The following is a 20,288-nucleotide window of genomic DNA, read 5'->3' as shown; positions in this document are numbered from 1 at the left end:
CAGAGCTGAAAAAGTGTGTGCGAGCAAGGAGGCCTACAAACCTGACTCAGTTACACCAGCTCTGTCAGGAGGAATGAGCCAAAAATCACCCAACTTATTACGGGAAGCTTGTGGAAGGCTACCTGAAACGTTTGACCCAAGTTAAACAATTTAAAGGCAATGCTACTAATTGAGTGTATGTAAACTTCTGACCCACTGGGAATGTGATGAAATAAATAAAAGCTGAAATAAATCATTCTCTCTACTATTTTTCTAACATTTCACATTCTTAAAATAAAGTGGTGATCCTAACTGACCTAAGACAGGGGATTTTTTACGAGGATTAAATGGCAGGAATTGTGAAGAACTGAGTTTAAATGTCTTTGGCTAAGGTGTATGTAAACTTTTGACTTCAACTGTATGTAAGGTCCCACAGTTGACAGAGAATGTCAGAGCAAAAACCAAGCCACGAGGAAGGAATTGTCTATAGAGCTCCGAGACAGTATTGTGTCGGCACAGATCTGGGGAAGGGAGGGTACCAAAAAATGTCCACAGCATTGAAGGTCCCCATCATTCTTAAATGGAAGAAGTTTGGAACCACCAAGACGCTTCCTAGAGCTGGCCGCCTGGCCAAACTGAGCAATCGGGGGAGAAAGGTCAGTCTGACAGAGCTCCACAGTTCCTCTGTGGAGATGGGAGAACCTTCCAGAAGGACAACCATCTCTGCAGCACTCCACCAATCAGGTCTTTATGGTAGAGTGGCCAGACGTAAGCTATTCCTCAGTAAAAGGCACAGCCCACTTGGAGTTTGCCAAAAGGCACCTAGGACTCTCAGACCAGGAGAAACAAGATTCGCTGCCAAAGCCTGAATGCCGAGCGTCACGTCTGGAGGAAACCTGGCTCGATCCCTACGGTGAAGCATGGTGGTGACGGCGTCATGCTGTGGGGATGTTCTTCAGGGACTGGGAGACTGGTCAGGATCGAGGAAAAGATTAACAGAGCAAAGTACAGAGATATCCTTGATGAAAACCTGCTTCAGAGCGCGCTCAGGACCTCCAACTAGGGTAAAGGTTCACCTTACAACAGGACAATCGCCCTAAGCACACAGCCAAGACAACGCAGGAGTGGCTGAATGTCCTTGAGTGGCCCAGCCAGAGCTCGGACTTGAACCCGATCGAATATCTCTGGAGAGACCTGAAAATAGCTGTGCAGTGACGCTTCCCATCCAACCTGACATAGCTTGAGAGGATCTGCAGAGAAAATGGGAGAAACTCGCCAGATAATTCAAATCAAATTTTGTTGGGCAAATACGTGTGATTAGCAGATGTTATTGCGGGTGTAGTGAAATGCTTGTGCTTMTAGCTCCCACAGTGCAATAATATCTAACAAGTAGTATCTAACAAATTACTCAACATATACCCAATACACACACATCTAAGTAGGAATGAATTAAGACTAATATACACTACCGTTCAAAAGGGTCACTTAGAAATGGCCTTGTTTTTTTAAGAAAGCAAAAACATTGTCAATTAAAATAACACATGTAGACATGTAAATACAATGTAGACATTGTTACTGTTGTAAAGGAATATTACAGCTTTTTTTTCCCCTCTTCACAGAACAGCGTAAACTGGCTCTAACCAGAATAGAAAGAGCGGGAGGTCCCTGTGCACAACTGAGCAAGAGGACAAGTACATTAGTGTCTAGGCCTTTATTATTCCTTGATTCAAGCTGTTTAAAGGTCTGAAGGATTGTGCAATTCGATTTAACAAAGGTTGGGCTCATTGGACGTCATTAATGTCATAGTTCACAAATAATTTAGAAATGTTAAATATAAGACCTGGAGTAACAGGATTATGGTCAATTTATTTCTGACAGAGTTGCTTTGTCAGTATTGTTTTAGCAGTGGATGAGAGAGAAAAAAGATAACATTTTCCACCCAAAATGATTCCATCATATGCAACATGTTTAAAGTTATTCAAGGTTCCGCATTACTTTGTATGAAGTGGGTTTTCAGTGTTCAACAATTTCAAGTACCTTGTCTAGGTGCTGACTTGGGACCGACCGAATTCCCTCTGGGGGGGAAACGATAAAAATTCATCCCATTATCATTAGTCGTAGTTGTAATCCCTAGCTTTTCAATGTTTCACTTTTCAGTCAGTATTTGTGTACGGGTATATTTTTGTTTTTCATATGACATCCACACAGATTATCTGCATTGTAATGTGTAAATGTGTTCACTATTAATGGTGTTTGGTGTTAGATGGTACTGAACAGTCTCAAATACCTTGAATGGCTGTGAAAGCTAAAGCAAACTACTCCCCATCCCCCTTGTCTTCAGTTGGTGTGACCTTATTTTTTCTTGCAGTTGAAAAGTGCAAAAGGCCTTCTCCAAATCCTGGTTGTTTTTAGTGCCGGTATGGGTCACCTTAGTTGACTTAGGCATTTTGCCAGGCACTGTGCCCTCACAGTGGGTTTGTACCACAGAGTGCAGGTGAAGATAATGGCTGCCCTTTAGAGAGGGAAGAATTTCCAAGTATTTTTGTTGCCAATCCCAGCAGGTGGGTGTGAATGTGAGACTAGGTAGCCAGGATGGAGCGATTGCCAACGGTAGTAGCAATATCAGATTTTTAACAGTAATGTAATATTGCTCACATTTCTGGTCATAGGGGAAATGAGAGCTGGTATTATAATGGTCACAGTGGTTGTTGTCTCCGAGGTCTCTTAGAACTTAAGTTGTGCTATGTTTTATCCTACAGAATAGCTGAGTGGCGGCTTATTGGCCCAAATTTGATCCTTTACCAGTGCGGCCCCTATTACATTTGCTTTCCTTTCGCCAATGTTTTTCCTCATTACTGAGTGATTAATGCAGGGCGACTGTATTGTCTTGAGTCACCTGCCGCTGCAAGTAGTTACATTACATTACAACGGAACGACTTGATTAGTGTAGTGTTAGCTGGCTACACAGTTCTCTTTGCTATCTTTGTATCTAAGATAATCGTGTAGCTTAGTAGTTGGTTAGAGTCTATTTCTCGGTTAACTAGCCAGTTTTTTTCGTAATAACGTAGTAACTGCTTAGCTAGCCAGCTAGCCACCGAATAGCAGCTCTGGAGAAACGATTACATTACAACGGAACGACTTGATTAGTGTAGTGTTAGCTGGCTACATAGTTGCTTTGCTATCTTTGTTCTAAGATAATTGTGTAGTAGAGTTGGTTAGAGTAATTATTCGTGTTAACTAGCCAGCTATTCCGTCCGCTGCGCTGCCGTCTCCTACCTAGCAACACTGCTAGCTAACACTGCTAGTTAGCCAACTTCTACCGAATAACAGCACTGTAGAAACTCACACTAAACTTACATTACAACGGAACGACTTGATTAGCGTAGTGTTAGCTAGCTACTATTGTTTCCTTGCTGTCTTTGTATCCAAGATAATTGTGTAGTTTTTGAGTAATTGTCGAGGTTACCTAGCCAGCTACACGTTCAAACAAAGTCAACAACGCAGCCACTGCTAGCCAGCCTACTTCACCGCCAGCAGTCTATATCTTTTAGTAATAAGATTTTAGTCAATAAGATTTTATTTTATTTTGCTCAACGTAAGCTAACTTCCTAAACATTCGAGACGTGTAGTCCACTTGTCATTCTATCTCCTTTCATTGCGTGCCTCTTCTGTAGCCTGTCAACTGTTTGTCTATCCTCTTCTCTCTCTTCTGCACAGACCATACAAAAGCTTCACACCGCTGGCGCCGATTCAACCTGGTGGTTCCAGCGCGCAGACCACGTGGAGTTCCAGGTCTCGGAGCCTCTGGAACTGCCGATGCGGCCAACAAGGCAGAGTTCATCTCAGCCTATGCGTCCCTCCAGTCCTCGACTTCTTGGCACTGACGGAAACATGGATTACCACTGACAACACTGCTACTCTACTGCTCTCGCCTCGTCTGCCCACGTTTCTCGCACACCGCGGAAGCTTCTGGTCAGCGGGGTGGGCACTGGGATCCTCATCTCTCCCAAGTGGACATTCTCTTTTCTCCCCTGACCCATCTGTCTATCGCTCCTTTGAATTCCATGCTGTCACAGTTACCAGCCCTTTCAAGCTTAATCCTTATCATTTCGCTCTCCGGTTCCCTTGGAGAGTTCATCAATGAGCTTGACGCCGCGATAGTTCCTTTCCTGAGGATGGCTCACCTCTCACAGTTCTGGGTGACTTTAACCTCCCCCGTCTACCTTTAACTCATTCCTCTCTGCCTCCTTCTTTCCACTCTCTCCTCTTTTGACCTCACCCTCTCACCTTCCCCCCTACTCAAAGGCAGGCATACGCTTGACCTTCTCTATCACTAGATGCTGTTCTTCCACTATATCTCACTGCAACTCCCCTCCAAGTCTCCGACACTACCTGTGATCCTTTTTCTCGCTCTCATCTAACACTTCCACACTGCCCCTACTCGGATGGTATCGCGCCGTCCCAACCTTCGTCTCTCTCCGCTACTTCTCTTCTTTCCATCCTATCATCTCTTCCCTCTGCTCAAACCTTCTCCACCTATCTCCTGATTCTGCTCTCTAACCCTCCTCTCCTCCCTTTCTGAATCCTTTGATCTCTTATGTCCCCTACTCCCAGGCCGGCTCGGTCCTCCCTCCTTCCGTGGCTCGACGACTCACTGCGAGCTCAAAGAACAGGGCTCCGGGCAGCCGAGCGGAAATGAGGGGAAAACTCGCCTCCCTGCGGACCTGGCATCTTTCACTCCCTCTCTCTACTTTCTTCTTCTGTCTCTGTTGCTAAAGCCACTTTCTACACTCTAAATTCAAGCATCTGCCTTAACCTAGGAAGCTCTTGTCTTCTCTTCTCTCCTCCTGAATCCTCCTCCCCTCTCCTCCCTCCTCCCTCTCTGCGTTGACTTCGTCAACCATTTGAAAAAGAAGGTCGAGGACATCCGATCTCGTTTGCTAAGTCAAGACACCGCTGGTTGCTCTACTGCCCTACCTGTGCTTTGACCTCTTTCTCCCCTCTCTAGATGAACTTCGCGTCTTGTGACGGCGGCCGCCCAACCTGCCCGCTTGACCTTTCCCTCCTCTCTTCTCCAGAATTTCCGGAGACTTCCTCCTTACCTCACCTCGCTCACTAACTCATCCTTGACCGCTGGCTACGTCCTTCGTCTTCAAGAGAGCGAGAGTTGCACCCTTCTCGAAAAACCTAACATCGATCCCTCCGATGTCAACAACTAAGACCAGTGTCCCTTCTTTCTTTTCTCTCCAAAATCTTGAACGTGCCGTCCTTGGCCAGCTCTCCTGCTCTATCTCTCTCAGAACCTTCTTGATCCAAATCAGTAGGTTTCAAGACTAGTCATTCAACTGAGACTGCTCTTCTCTGTGTCACGGAGGCGCTCCGCACTGCTAAAGCTAACTCTCTTCCTCTGCTCTCATCTTCTAGACCTATCGGCTGCCTTTGATACTGTGAACCATCAGATCCTCCTCTCACCCTCTCCGAGTTGGGCATCTCCGGCGCGGCCCACGCTGTGATTGCGTCTACCTGACAGGTCGCTCCTACCAGGTGGCGTGGCGAGAATCTGTCTCCGCACCACGTGCTCTCACCACTGGTGTCCCCCAGGGCTCTGTTCTAGGCCTCTCCTATTCTCGCTATACACCAAGTCACTTGGCTCTGTCATATCCTCACATGGCCTCTCCTATCATTGCTATGCAGACGACACACAATTAATCTTCTCCTTTCCCCCCTCTGATAACCAGGTGGCGAATCGCATCTCTGCATGTCTGGCAGACATATCAGTGTGGATGACGGATCACCACCTCAAGCTGAACCTCGGCAAGACGGAGCTGCTCTTCCTCCGGGGAAGGACTGCCCGTTCCATGATCTCGCCATCACGGTTGACAACTCATTGTGTCCTCCTCCCAGAGCGCTAAGAACCTTGGCGTGATCTGGACAACACCCTGTCGTTCTCAACTCACATCAAGGCGGTGACCCGTTCCTGTAGGTTCATGCTCTACAACATTCGCAGAGTACGACCCTGCCTCACACAGGAAGCGGCGCAGGTCCTAATCAGGCACTTGTCATCTCCCGTCTGGATTACTCGAACTCGCTGTTGGCTGGGCTCCCTGTGCCTGTGCCATTAAACCCCTACAACTCATCCAGAACGCCGCAGCCCGTTGGTGTTCAACCTTCCCAAGTTCTCTCACGTCACCGCCTCTCCGCTCTCTCACTGGCTTCCAGTTGAAGCTCGCATCCGCTACAAGACCATGGTGCTTGCCTACGGAGCTGTGAGGGGAACGGCACCTCCGTACCTTCAGGCTCTGATCAGGCCTCCCCAAACAAGGGCACTGCGTTCATCCACTCTGGCCTGCTCGCCTCCCTACCTCTGAGGAAGTACAGTTCCCGCTCAGCCCAGTCAAAACTGTTCGCTGTTCTGGCACCCCAATGGTGGACACAAACTTTCACGACGCAGGTCAGCGGAGTCAATTCACCCCACTTCTTCGTGAGTTACTCTTTGTACATTCGCACCTCTTTAAGGAATACCTAGGATAGGATAAAGTAATCCTCCTAACCCCCCCCCTCCCCCTTAAATGAGTTAGATGCACTATTGTAAAGTGGTTGTTCCACTGGATATCATAAGGTGAATGCACCAATTTGTAAGTCGCTCTGGATAAGAGCGTCTGCTAAATGACTTAAATGTAAATGTAAATGTAAATGTAGTTAACCCATATCATCTGGATGCAATAGAGAAATGTGTATCGTGATTATTTGTTCACAGGCAAGGGTTTTGCCTCATAATAGTAGCACACAGGGTTGGGGAGTAACTGATTACATGTGTTTAAAGTTACATGGGATCTGATGGAAAGATGGCGCCAACAGAGAAGGGCGACATCTTAAGACTTCCAACCCAACTTTGCTATTTATTGACTTTTTTGTGTTCATTTTAACTTTTTGGACAAAGTTCATACTAGTATAACATATGACCGCCACACACTTCTTTACATCAGATTGACAGTTACTAACCTCGATTTCAACTTCAAATCCGACTCTGACTCAGCTGTTTCCTTGTTCATACTGGACCCCATTCCTTTGTTTCATGGGCTACCAAAACACAGAAGGCGTGGACACGGTAGACGAGCCGGCATCCTGGTGAGATTGAGACGAAGAGAAAACCGACCGGCACGCTCTATTGGCAAATGTCCAGTCACTCGAGAATAAGATGGATGAGCTTCTTTCAAGAGTCTCCTATCAGAGAGACTTGAAAGAGACGTGGCTGGATGACTCTATGTACATAGAACTCAGTGGTTTCTCCATGCAGCGGCACGATCGGATGAAGGCGGCCTTGGGCAAGTCCAAAGGGGAAGAGGTGTGCCTCTTCATAAACAACTGGTGCACACCTCTGACACTCAACAAACTGAATGGGAGCAAAAACAAACAAGAAACCACTCAACCAGAGGCAGCTTTTCTGGTGGGCGGAGACATTAAAACCATTCAACCTAACTTTTACCAACACGTCTCCTGTGCCACTAGGGGCACAAACTTTAGACCACTTTTATTCTAGACACAGAAATGCACACAAGGCCCTCCTTCGTCCTCCCTTTGCCATATCTGACCACGACTTTATTCTCCTGCTTCCTGAATACAAACAAAAGCTCAAACAGGAAGTACCAGTGACACGCTCAATACGGAATTGGTCTGATGAAGCAGAAGCGAGGCTACAAGACTGTTTTGCTAGGGTCAATGCTATTCGAGATCCTTGGGACGTCACTACCCTAAACCTAACGTTAACCCCTACCCTAAACATAAAGATAAGGAAACCATTATTAAAAACATTTTGGCATGTATTTATCACCTTAGTTTAGTGCCTAAAATATCTCCATGTCTACTTCAATTCATTTTTTTAAACTGGTACCGGGGACCTTCAGACGAGTCTTGTGAGGCTTGTGGGCGTATTAGAGCAATAGATTTGTAAAATGTAATAACTTCACGAAAAAGGGAAGGGGTCTGAATACTTTCCGAATGCACTACATGGCCATTAAGGCAAAATCTTTCTTCAAGATGAAGTGAAAGCAGGGTCAAATAATAAGCACAGTGTTTGAGGGTGCAACAGGTCAGTACCTCAGCAGTGAATGTCAGTTGGCTTTTCATAACCAAGCATTCAGAGGTCGAGGCAGCAGGTGCAGTAGAGCGAGAGAGAGGGAGGTTGTCGAAACGGCAGGTCCGGGATAGGGTAGCACGTCCGGTGAACAGGTGCAGTGAGAACAGCAGAAACTGGATCAGCAGCACGACCAGATGGCCTGGTGATGAGGACAGCGAGGAGTTGTCAGGCCAGGTAGTCCTGAGGCATGTTCGTTGGGCTCAGGTCCAACGGGAGAGATAAGCGAAATGGGAGAATTAGAGGGAGCATACCTAAGATCATGCCTGACACCAAGTAAGACAGGAGAATTGCACCAGATAGGACAGACTCACCCTAGCTTCCCTGGCACATAGACTATTGCAGCATAGATATTGGAGACTGAGGCGGGGGGTTGGGGAAACTGTGGCCTCGTCCAAAGTTACCCCCAGACAGGAGATAACCCCACCCACTTTGCCAAAGCACAGTCCCCACATCACCAAAGGGATATCAACAGACCACTAACTTTACTACCCTGACACAAGGCTGAATATAGCCCACGAAGATATCGCCCTACTACACAAGCACGAGGGGGTGCAATGCCGGACAGGAAGATCATGTCAGTGACTCAACGCACTCAAGTCAAGTATAGTGAATAAAGCCTGGTACGTGATGCACCTCTCCTTGGGAGGGCATGGGAGAGTGCGAGCAAGCCAGTGACTCAGCTCCCTTAGGTTCAGAGGCAGATAATCGYAGTGGAGAGAGGGGAGCCGGCCAGCAGACACAGCAAAGGTGGTTCGTCATGAGCCAGACTACACTCAATCATAGGATCTACTGAAGAGATCGGTCTTCAGTAAAGACTTAAAAGTTGAGACCCACTCGGTGTCTCACATGGATCGTCAGACCATTCCATAAAAATGGAGCTCTATAGGAGAAAGCCCTGCCACCAGCTGCCTCCAAATTCTAGGGCCTTGCGTCTTGTGACCGTAGCGTATGTGTAGGTATGTACAGCAGGACCAAATCGGAGAGCTAGGTAGGAGCAGGTTCATGTAATTCTTTGTAGGTTAGCAGTAAAACCTTTAAATCAGCCCTAACCTTAACAGAAAGCCAGAGTCTAGCACTGGAGTAATATGATTTTTKGGRGGGGGTTCTAGTCAAGATTCTAGCAGCCATATTTAGCACTAGCTGAAGTTTATTTAGTGCCTTGTCCGGGTAGCGGAGAGTAGAGCATTGCAGTATTATAATATTGAAGTGACAAAAGCATGGATAATTTGGACGAAAAGTTTCAGATTGTTGCAATGTTACGAAGCCGTAAAAAAGTGGGTCTTTAAATAATTTTGATATGTTAGTCAAAAGAGAGATCAGGGTCCAGAGTAACGCCGAGGTCCTTCAGTTTTATTTGAGAGCTGTACTATCTTCGAGATTCATTGTTAGATCCGACAGCAGACCTAGAAGTAGCATCTCTGTTTTGTCCGAGTTTAAAAGCCATCCACTTCCTTATGTCTGAAACACAGGCTTCCAGGGTTGGCAATTTTTGGGCCTCCACATGTTTCATTGAAATGTACAGCTCTTTAAAAAAAAWATATTTCACCTTTATTTAACCAGGTAGCCCAGTTGAGAACATGTTCTCATTTACAACTGCGACCTGGCCAAGATTAAGCAAAGCAGTGCGACAAAAACAACAGTTACACATGGGATAATCAAACGTACAGTCAATAACACAATAGAAAAATCTGTATACAGTGTGTGAAGTAAGGAGGTAAGGCAATAAATAGGCCAATAGTGGCGAAGTAATTGCAATTTAGCAATTTACACTGGAGTGATATATGTGCAGAGGAGGATGTGCAAGTAGAAATACTGGTGTGCAAAAGAGCAGAAAAACAAATATGGGGATGAGGTAGGTAGTTGTTTGGATGGGCAATTTACAAATGGGCTGTGTACAGCTGCAGCGATCGGTAAGCTGCTCTGACAGCTGACGCTTAAAGTTAGTGAGGGAGATATAAGTCTCCAACTTCAGTGATTTTTGCAATTCGTTCCAGTCATTGGCAGCAGAGAAGTGGAAGGAAAGGCGGCCAAAGTAGGTGTTGGCTTTGGGGGTGACCAGTAAAATATACCTGCTGGAGCGCGTGCTACGGGTGGGTGTTGCTATCGTAACCAGTGAGCTGAGATAAGGCGGGGCTTTACCTAGCAAAAACTTATAGTTGACCTGGAGCCAGTGGCTTTGGCGACGAATATGTAGCGAGGACCAGCCAACAAGAGCATACAGGTCGCAGTGGTGGGTAGTAGATGGGGCTTTGGCGACAAAACGGATTGCACTGTGATAGACTGCACCCAATTTGCTGAGTAGAGTGTTGGAGGCTATTTTGTAAATGACATCACCGAAGTCAAGGATCGGTAGGATAGTCAGTTATACGAGGGTATGTTTGGCAGCAGGAGTGAAGAAGGCTGTGTTGCAAAATGGAAGCCGATTCTAGATTTAACTTTGGATTGGAGATGCTTAATGTGAGTCTGGAAGAAGAGTTTACAGTCTAGCCAGACACCTAGGTATTTATAGTTGTCCACATATTCTAAGTCAGAACCGTCCAGGGTAGCGATCGGGCAGCGATCGGTTGAAGAGCATGCATTTAGTTTTACTAGCATTTAAGAGCAGTTGGAGGCCACGGAAGGAGTGTTGTATGGCATTGAAGCTCGTTTGGAGGCTTGTTAAAACATTGTCCAAAGAAGGGCCAGATGTGTACAGTATGGTGTCGTCTGCATAGAGGTAGATCAAAGAATCACCCGCAGCAAGAGCGACGACATTGATATATACAGAGAAAAGAGTTGGCCTGAGAATTGAACCCTGTGGCACGCCCAGAGACTGTCAGAGGTCCGGACAACAGGCCCTCCGATTTGACACACTGAACTCCATCTGAGAAGTACAGTGGAAGTCAGAAGTCTACATACACTTAGGTTGGAGTAATTAAAACTAGTTTTTTAACCACGTCACAAATTTCTTGTTAACAAACTATAGTTTTGGCAAGGCGGTTAGAACATCTACTTTGTGCATGACACAAGTCATTTTTCCAACAATTGTTTACAGACAGATTATTTCACTTATAATTCACTGTATCACAATTCCAATGGGTCAGAAGTTTACATACACTAAGTTGACTGTGCCTTTAAACAGCTTGGAAAATTCCAGAAAATTATGTCACAAGCTTCTGATATAGGCTAATCGACATCATTTGAGTCAATTGGAGGTGTACCTGTGGATGTATTTCAAGGCCTACCTTCAAACTCAGTACCTCTTTGCTTGACATCATGGGAAAATCAAAAGAAATCAGCCAAGACCTCGAAAAAGAATTGTAGACCTCCACAAGTCTGGTTCGTCCTTGGGAGCAATTTCCAAACGCCGGAAGGTACCACGTTCATCTGTACAAACAATAGTACGCAAGTATAAACACCATGGGACCACGCAGCCATCATACCACTCAGGAAGGAGACGCGTTCTGTCTCCTAGAGATGAACGTACTTTGGTGCAAAAAGTGCAAATCAACCCCAGAACAACAGCGAAGGACCTTGTGATGATGCTGGAGGAAACCGGTACAAAAGTATCTATATCCACAGTAAAACGAGTCCTATTTCGACATAACCCAAAAGGCCGCTCAGCAAGGAAGAAGCCACTGCTCCAAAACTGCCATAAAAAGCCAGACTACAGTTTGCAACTGCACATGGGGAGAAAGATCGTACTTTTTGGAGAAATGTCCTCTGGTCTGATGAAGCAAAAATAGAAATGTTTGGCGATAATGACCATCGCTATATTTGGAGGAAAAAGGGGGAGGCTTGCAAGCTGAAGAACACCATCCCAACCGTGAAGCACGGGGGTGGCAGCATCATGTTGTGGGGGTGCTTTGCTGCAGGAGGGACTGGTGCACTTCACAGAATAGATGGCATCAGGAGGCAGGAAAATTATGTGGATATATTGAAGCAACATCTCAAGACATCAGTCAGGAAGTTAAAGCTTGGTCGCAAATGGGTCTTCCAAATGGACAATGACCCCAAGCATACTTCCAAAGTTGTGGCAAAATGGCTTAAGGACAACAAAAGTCAAGATATTGGAGTGGCCATCACAAAGTCTTGACCCCAATCCCATAGAAAATTTGTGGGCAGAACTGAAAAAGCGTGTGCGAGCAAGGAGGCCTACAAACCTGACTCAGTTACACCAGCTCTGTCAGGAGGAATGGGCCAAAATTCACCCAACTTATTGTGGGAAGCTTGTGGAAGGCTACCCAAAACGTTTGACCCAAGTTAAACAACGACTTGCCAAAACTATAGTTTGTTAACAAGAAATGTGTGGAGTGGTTGAAAAACTAGTTTTAATGACTCCAACCTAAGTGTATGTAAACATCTGACTTCAACTCCAATACTTCGTACCCCTGCACATTGATCTGGCACTAGGAGTCCCTGTATATAGCTCCATTCCTGTGTATTTTAATTTATTCCTTGTGTTAGTATATCTTTTTTTCATATAATTTTTTAACTGCATCATTGGGAAGGGCTCATAAGCAAACAAGCGTTTCACAATAGTCTATACCCGTTGTATTCGGTACATATGTCCAATACAATTTGATTACAAAAAGACTAACTGTAATCAGTTACAAATCAAATGTTATTGGTCACATACACATGGTTATCAGATGTTATTGTGAGTGTAGCGAAATGCTTGTGCTTCTAGTTCCRACTGTGCAGCAATATCTAACAAGTAATATCAAACAATTCCACAACAGATACTTAATACACACAAATCTAAGTAAAGGACTGGAACAATATATGGATGAGCAATGACAGAGCGACATAGGCTAAGATGGTATAGAATACAGTATATACCTATGAGATGAGTATTGCAAATATATAAACATTAAAGTGATTAGTGTTCCATTTATTATTGGGGCCAATGATCTCAAGTCTGTATGAAGGCAGCAGCCTCTCTGTGTTAGTAATGGCTGTTTTAACAGTCTAATGGCCTTGCGATAGAAGATATTTTTCAGTCTCCCTGTCCCAGCTTTGATGCACCTGTACTGACCTCGCCTTCTGGATGGTAGCGGGGTGAACAGGCAGTGGCTCGTGTGGTTGTTGTCCTTGATGATCTTTTTGGCCTTCCTGTGACATTGGGTGCTGTAGGTGTCTGGAGGGCAGATAGTTTGCCCCCCTGGTGATGCGTTGTGCAGACCGCACCACCCTCTGGAGAGCCYTGCGGTTGAGGGTGGTGCAGTTGCCGTACCAGGCGGGTGATACAGCCCCGACAGAATGCTCTCAATTGTGCATCTGTAAAAGTTTGTGAGGGTTTTAGATGACAAGCCAAATTTCTTCAGCCTCCTGAGGTTGAAGAGGCGCTTTTGCTCCTTCTTCACCACACTGTCTGTGTGGGTGGACCATTTCAGTTTGTCCGCGATGTTACAATTTTGGACAGGTGACTAGTAACTAATGGATTACATTTAGAAAGTAACCTACCCAAGCCTAGTAGCACATTGTTTGGTGTATGCAAAACATTTCTCTCCACTGTGGTAATATTTTTCATATATACTGAACAAAAATATAAATTCAACATTCAACAATTTCATAAATTGCAAATAAATTCATTAGGCCGTAATCTATTGATTTCACATAAATGGGAATGCAAATATGCATCTTTTGGTCGCAGATACCTTTTTTTGGAGGGGGGAAAAAAAGGTAGGTGCGTGGATATGAAAACCAGTCAGAATCTGGTGTGATCACCATTTGACTCATGCGGCGTGACACATCTCCTTCACATAGAGTTGATCAGGCTGTTGATTGTGGCCTGTGGCATGTTGTCCCACTCCTCTTCAATGGCTGTGCGAAGTTGCTAGATATTGTCGGGAACTGGAACACGCTGTCGTACTCGTCGATCCAGAGYATCCCAAATGTTTGTTTCACTCCTGCACGGTCTTAGCAGCTTACAGGAAATGTGTACAGATCTTTCCCACATGGGGCTGTGTATTATCATGCTGAAACATGAGGTGATGGATCTCGTGACGGTATCTCTGTGCATTCAAATTGCCATAGATAAAATGCAATTGTGTTCGTTTTCCGTAGCTTATGCCTGCCCTTACCATTACCCCATCGCCACCATGGGCACTCTGTTCACAATGTTGATATCAGCAAACCGCTCGCCCACATGACGCCATACACATGGTATGCGGTTGTGAGGCCGGTTGGAGATACTGGCAAATTCTCTAAAACAACGTTGGAGGCTGCTTATGGTAGAGAAATGAACGTTACATTTTCTGGCAACTGCTCTGGTGGACATTCCTGCAGTCAGCATGCAAATTGCACACTCCCTCAACTTGACATCTGTGACATTGTTGTGTGACAAAACTGCGCATTTTAGAATGGCCTTTTTATTTTCCCTAGCACAAGGAGTACTTGTGTAATGATCATGCGGTTTAATCAGCTTCTTGATATGCCACACCTGTCACGTGGATAGATTATCTTGGCAAATGAGAAATGCTCACTAACAGGGATGTTAACAAATTTGTGCACAAAATTATACAAGCTTTTTGTGCGTATGGAACATTTCTGTTATCTTTTATTTCAGCTCATTAAACATGGGACCAACACTGTATACTTTTTATTCAACAACATTGTATGCCATTAGGATCATTTTCCGCCTCAATATTTTGTTTCCAGTCTGCAAAGACATCGTAATAGTCATTTAGCACTCTATTTGGCCCCTTGGTTGTTTTACTTGGACCCCAGTATGGGTGTAAATCACAATATTTATTTATTATTCTTTCCTGGAGATAGTTGTTAGTGTCTGGAGTATATTAATCCTTGTTTTCTGCTTTCTTTGGCCAGGGTCCTCGTCCACTGAGAGACATCTGGAAGTGACAGCGATGGCCGAGTGCGTGCCTTTCCTCGGTATGGAGGACCTCAGGGAGATCCTTACAGCTGTTCTGCACAGGAATGCTAAGACCGTGCAGGAGTGCCGGCCGCTAAAAGTCACCAACTACCTTCAGGTAAGAAATAAACATTGATTCATGTACCTGAAAATAAGGCTCACTTACACAATAACAAATATATGTGTGAATATGCAGTGCCKTCAGAAAGTATTCACACCCGTTGACTCTTTCCACATTTTGCTGTTAAAGCCTGAATTTAAAATGTATTCCATTTAGATTTTTTTTTGTCACTGGCCTACACAAATACCCCATAATATTAAAGTGGAAATATGTTTTTAGAAATGTTTACATATGAATTAAATATCAAAATCTGAAATGTCTTGAGTCATTCAACCCATTTTGTAATGGCAAGCCTAAATAAGTTCAGGAGTAAACATTTGCTTAACAAGTCACATAATAAGTTGCAATAATAGTGTTTAACATGATTTTTGAATGATTACCTCATCTCTATACTCCACACATACAAGTATCTGTAAGGTCCCTCAGTCGAGTAGTGAATTTCAAACACAGGTTCAACCACAAAGACCAGGGAGGTTTTCCAATGCCTCGCAAAAAAGGGCACCTATTGGTAGATGGGTAAAACAAAACAAAAAGCAGACATCGAATATCCCTTTGAGCATGGTGAAGTTATTAATTACACTTTGGATGGTGTATCAATACACCCAGTCACTAGAAAGGTACATATGTCCTTAACTCAGTTGCCGGAGAGGAAGGATACCACTCACGGATTTCACCATGAGTCCAACTGTGACTTTAAACCCGCTACAGAGTTTAATGGCTGTGATAGAAGACAACTGAAGATGGATCAACAACATTGTAGTTACTCCACAATACTAACCTAATTGACAGAGAGAAAWGAAGCCTRTACAGAATACAAATATTCCCAAACATGCATCCTTTTTGCAACAAGGCACTAAAGTTATACTGCCCCCCMAAAAAGTTTTTARGGATAAAAAATAGAGGAAACCTGGTTGTCTGCTTCCCCCCCAGACACTGGGTGACGAATTCAACTTTCAGCAGGACAATAACCTAAAACACAAGGCCAAATCTACACTGGAGTTGCTTACCAAGAAGACAGTGAATGTTCCTGAGTGGCCGAGTTACAGTTTTGACTTAAATCTACTTGTAAATCTATGGCAAGACCTTAAATGGTTTTCTAGCAATGATCAACAACCAGTTTGACAGAACTTGAAGAATTTTTTAAAGATATGGGCAAATTTTTGCACAATCCAGTGTGGAATGCTCTTAGAGACTTACCCAGAAAGACTCAGTTGCAATGCAATCGCTGCCAAAGGTGCTTCTTCAAGGTATTGGTGTGTGTGTGTGTGTGGTGTGTGTGTGTGTGTGTGTGTGTGGTGGTGTGTGTGTGTGTTGTTGTGTGTGTGTGTGTGTGTGTGTGTGTGTGTGTGTGTTGTGTTGAATACTTATGTAAATGAAATGTTTCTGGTATTTCATGTTTCGAAAATGAGCAAAATGGTCTAAACATGTTTTCACTGTCATAGAGCAGGGGTGGGCAACTCCAGTCTTCGAGGGCCGGATTGGTGTCACTTTTCCTCCATCCCTAGCAAACGCAGTTGATTAATCAAATTGCATTCTAAACTGAAGATCATGATTAGGTGATTATTGTTCGCTGGAGCTGGGGGAAAACTGTGACACCAATCCGGCCCTCTAGGACTGGAATTGCCCACCTCTGTTATAGAGTATTGTGTGTAGATGGGTGAGAAAAAACATTGATTTAATGCATTTTGAATTCAGGCTRTAACACAACAAAATGTGGAATAAGTCGAGGGGTATGAATACTTTCTGAAGGCACTGTGTGTGTATGTGTAAGGTTCCTATACTGTACTTTCCTGTGGGTAAATGTATGATGGTTAAATTGATGTGAAGGTCTTGAAAGCCCTTTATCATGTGATGAAAGTGGAGATGGAGTCAAGACTGGAACACTCAGCCAGAGACCCATTGAGACCTAGACCCTGTATATTGACATCATGAGACCAAGACCAATTCATTGTGATGAAACGAGACCCAGAGAAATAATACATTCTCTCTAAACATTTTGGTATCCGGCTTCCACGTTTAAGAAGCAAGGTAAGTAAGAGTAGCCATGTCCAAACCAGAATGGCCCATAGGGCAAAAGCSTACCTCTTGTTTGTATCATAAAACAGCTTGATGTACAAGTACACACCCTGGACAGGTTGCTAGTCTATCACAGGGCCTTACCACAAATCCATCTCCCCAACACCCAACCTTCCAATCTCAGGGCAGATACTCTTACCCCAAGGCCACTGAGTTGGTCAGAAAGCAAGGTGGTGCATCTTGACCACATGAGTTTAGAGACTACAAAAAACAATGGTATTTTCTGATACTATGAGCCGAGATCAAGACCCAGACCAGGATAGTGGTGCCAAGAAGCAGACACCTTTCCAAGACCCAATGTCGACATCAAGACCACTAGATCAAGACTATCTCTAGGTGAAAGCCAAATATACTGATTATGTTGCCTTTAATGCATGATGGTGTGTTCCGCTTGAAGGGAGAAGCTGTTCGACTGGCCCGTCAGCTGCCTGTGACCCTTGCCAAAGAGGATGTGGAGGACACACTTTTGCGGATGCAACAGCAGCTAGAGGAGACCAGCCAAGCCTGCATCCATGGACAAGCCTTTTTCCACCACCTTTCTGACATTCCTGACACCGAACAAGAGGCGCTGAAGATCATGTCCAATATTTTGTAGCTTTCTTACCTTTTTGTTACCTTTTCCATGGAAGTATAGAGCTAGTTAAAACAAACCCTGGATAAAGTGCATTTGGAAAGTAATCGGACCCCTTGACTTTTTCCACATTTTGTTACGTTAGTCTTACTCTAAAAGGGCTTAAATTGTTTTTTGTTCATCAATCTACACACAATTCCCCATAATGACGACGCAAAAACAGGTGTTTAGACATTTTTGCAAATGTATTCAAAATAAAACATTTACGTAAGTATTCAGACCCTTACTCAGTACTTTGTTGATGCACCTTTGGCAGTGATTACAGCCTTGAGTCTTCTTGGGTATGACGCTACAAGCTTGGCACACCTGAATTCGGGGAGTTTCTCCCATTCTTCTCTGAAGATCCTCTCAAGCTCTGTCAGGTTGGATGGGGAGCGTTGCTGCACAGCTATTTTCAGGTCTCCAGAGATGTTAGATTGGGTTTGGGTTCTGGCTGGCTGACATTCAGAGACTTGTCCCGAAGTCACTCCTGCATTGTCTTGGCTGTGTGCTTTGGGTCGTTGTCCTGTTAGTAGGTGAACCTTCGCCCCAGTCTGAGGTCTGAGTGCTCTGGAGCAGGTTTTCATCAAGCATCTCTCTGTACTTTGCTCCGTTCAGCTTTCCCTCGATCCTGACTAGTCTCACAGTCCCTGCCTCTGGAAAAACATGGTGCCAGGTTTCCTCCAGACGTGACGCTTGGCATTCAAGCCAAATAGTTCAATCTTGGTTTTATCAGACCAGAGAATATTGTTCCTCATGGTCTGAGAGTTCTTTAGGTGCATTTTGGCAAACTCCAAGTGGGCTGTCGTGCCTTTCACTAATGAGTGTCTTCTGTCTGGCCACTCTACCATAAAGGCCTGATTGGTGGAGAGCTGTAGAGATGGTTGTCCTTCTGGAAGGTTCTCCCATCTCCACAGAGGAACTGTGGAGCTCTGTCAGACTGACCATCGGGTTCAATGTCACCTCCCTGACCAAGTCTCTTTTCTCCCAATTGCTCAGTTTGGCCGGGCATCCAGCTCTTGGAAGAGTCTTGGTGGTKCCAAACTTCTTCCATTTAAGAATGATTGAGGCCACTGTGTTCTTGGGGACTTTCCTTGCTGCATAATTTTTTTGGGCACCCTTCCCCAGATCTGTGCCTCGACACAACCCTGTGTCGGAGCTCTACGGACAATTCCTTCCTCATGACTTGGTTTTTGCTCTGACATGGACTGTCAACTGTGGGACCTTATATAGACTGGTGATGTTACCACAGGTGGACTCCAATCAAGTTGTAGAAACATCTCAAGGATGATCAATGGAAACAGGATGCACCTGAGCTCAATTTCAAGTTTTATAGCAAAGGGGCTGAATACTTATGTAAATAAGGTCTTTCTGTTTTTTATTTTTAATACATTTGCAAAAATTTCAAATCTATTTTCTCTTCGTCATTATTGGGTATTGTGTGTAGATTGCTGAGATTTTTTATTTATTTAACCTGTATTTGAAGATCTGCTTATAATTAAGATGTGGTGTTCCTGATTTATAAAAAAAAAAATGCAGGTCTTCATAATAAATGGTTTTATGTGTGTATTTACTAATGTTAATGAAAGTGAATAAATGCATGTTATACAATTAATTATTATTTTTTACATAGTTTAGTTAAGCAGGTCTTATAAGGTTACAAGAAACGTCCATATTCAGCTTATCGACTATCTAATATATGCATTATATTTCGATTTTGCACMACACTTTTAATTCAGTCTACAAAGTAATAATAATTATGCTGAATAAGTTTTTGTTAATGGATGAATTGGTCATCAAATTTGATCTGATCTTCATCTAAGTCACAACAATAGACACAGTGTGCTTCAACTAATAACACACAAATGATTGTATTTTTCTTGTATATATTGAATAGATCATTTAAACATTCACAGTGTAGATTGGAAAAAGTATGTGAACCCCTAGGCTAATGACTTCTCCAAAAGCTAATTGGAGTCAGCTAACCTGGAGTCCAATCAATGAGACGAGATTGGAGATGTTGGTTAGAGCTGCCCTGCAATATAAAAAAACACTCACAAAATRTAGGTTTGCTATTCACATGAAGCATTTCCTGATGTGAACCATGCCTCGAACAAAAGAGATCTCAGAAGACCTAAGATTAATAATTGTTGACTTGCATAAAGCTGGAATGGGTTACAAAAGTATCTCTTAAAGCCTTGATGTCCATCAGTCCACGGTAAGACAAATTGTCTATAAATGGAGAAAGTTCAGCACTGTTGCTACTCTCCCTAGGAGTGGCCATCCTGCAAAGATGACTGCAAGAGCACAGTGCAGAATGCTCAATGAGGTTAAGAAGAATCCTAGACTGTCAGTTAGACTTACAGAAATCTCTGGAACATGCAAACATCTCTGTTGACAATTCTACGATACGCAAAACACTAAACAAAAATGGTGTTCATGGGAGGAACAGCTTGCTACCTGAACAGCTTGCTATCATCGACGGAAAAATGAATTCCCAAGTTTATCAAGA

General features: G+C 44.1%; 1 protein-coding gene across 2 annotated transcripts in view; it reads left to right on the top strand.

The window, feature by feature from the left end:
* Nucleotides 1-19,349, top strand: part of pms1 (PMS1 homolog 1, mismatch repair system component) — a 57,392-nt gene extending 38,043 nt beyond the window's left edge. For both annotated transcript variants that reach the window (XM_024137835.2, XM_024137836.2), the window contains exons 12-13: nucleotides 14,927-15,087; nucleotides 17,564-19,349. In XM_024137835.2, coding sequence (XP_023993603.1) covers nucleotides 14,927-15,087; nucleotides 17,564-17,761 — 359 coding nt within the window. In that variant the 3' untranslated portion in view covers nucleotides 17,762-19,349. The remainder of the gene's footprint in view (nucleotides 1-14,926; nucleotides 15,088-17,563) is intronic.
* The last annotated feature ends 939 nt before the right edge of the window (nucleotides 19,350-20,288 follow it).

The sequence above is a fragment of the Salvelinus sp. IW2-2015 genome, unplaced genomic scaffold, assembly GCF_002910315.2.
Source record: "Salvelinus sp. IW2-2015 unplaced genomic scaffold, ASM291031v2 Un_scaffold1322, whole genome shotgun sequence".
NCBI classification, from domain to species: domain Eukaryota; kingdom Metazoa; phylum Chordata; class Actinopteri; order Salmoniformes; family Salmonidae; genus Salvelinus; species Salvelinus sp. IW2-2015.
Note: the sequence above shows the minus strand (reverse complement) of the source record. Positions and strands in the feature narration are given on the sequence as shown.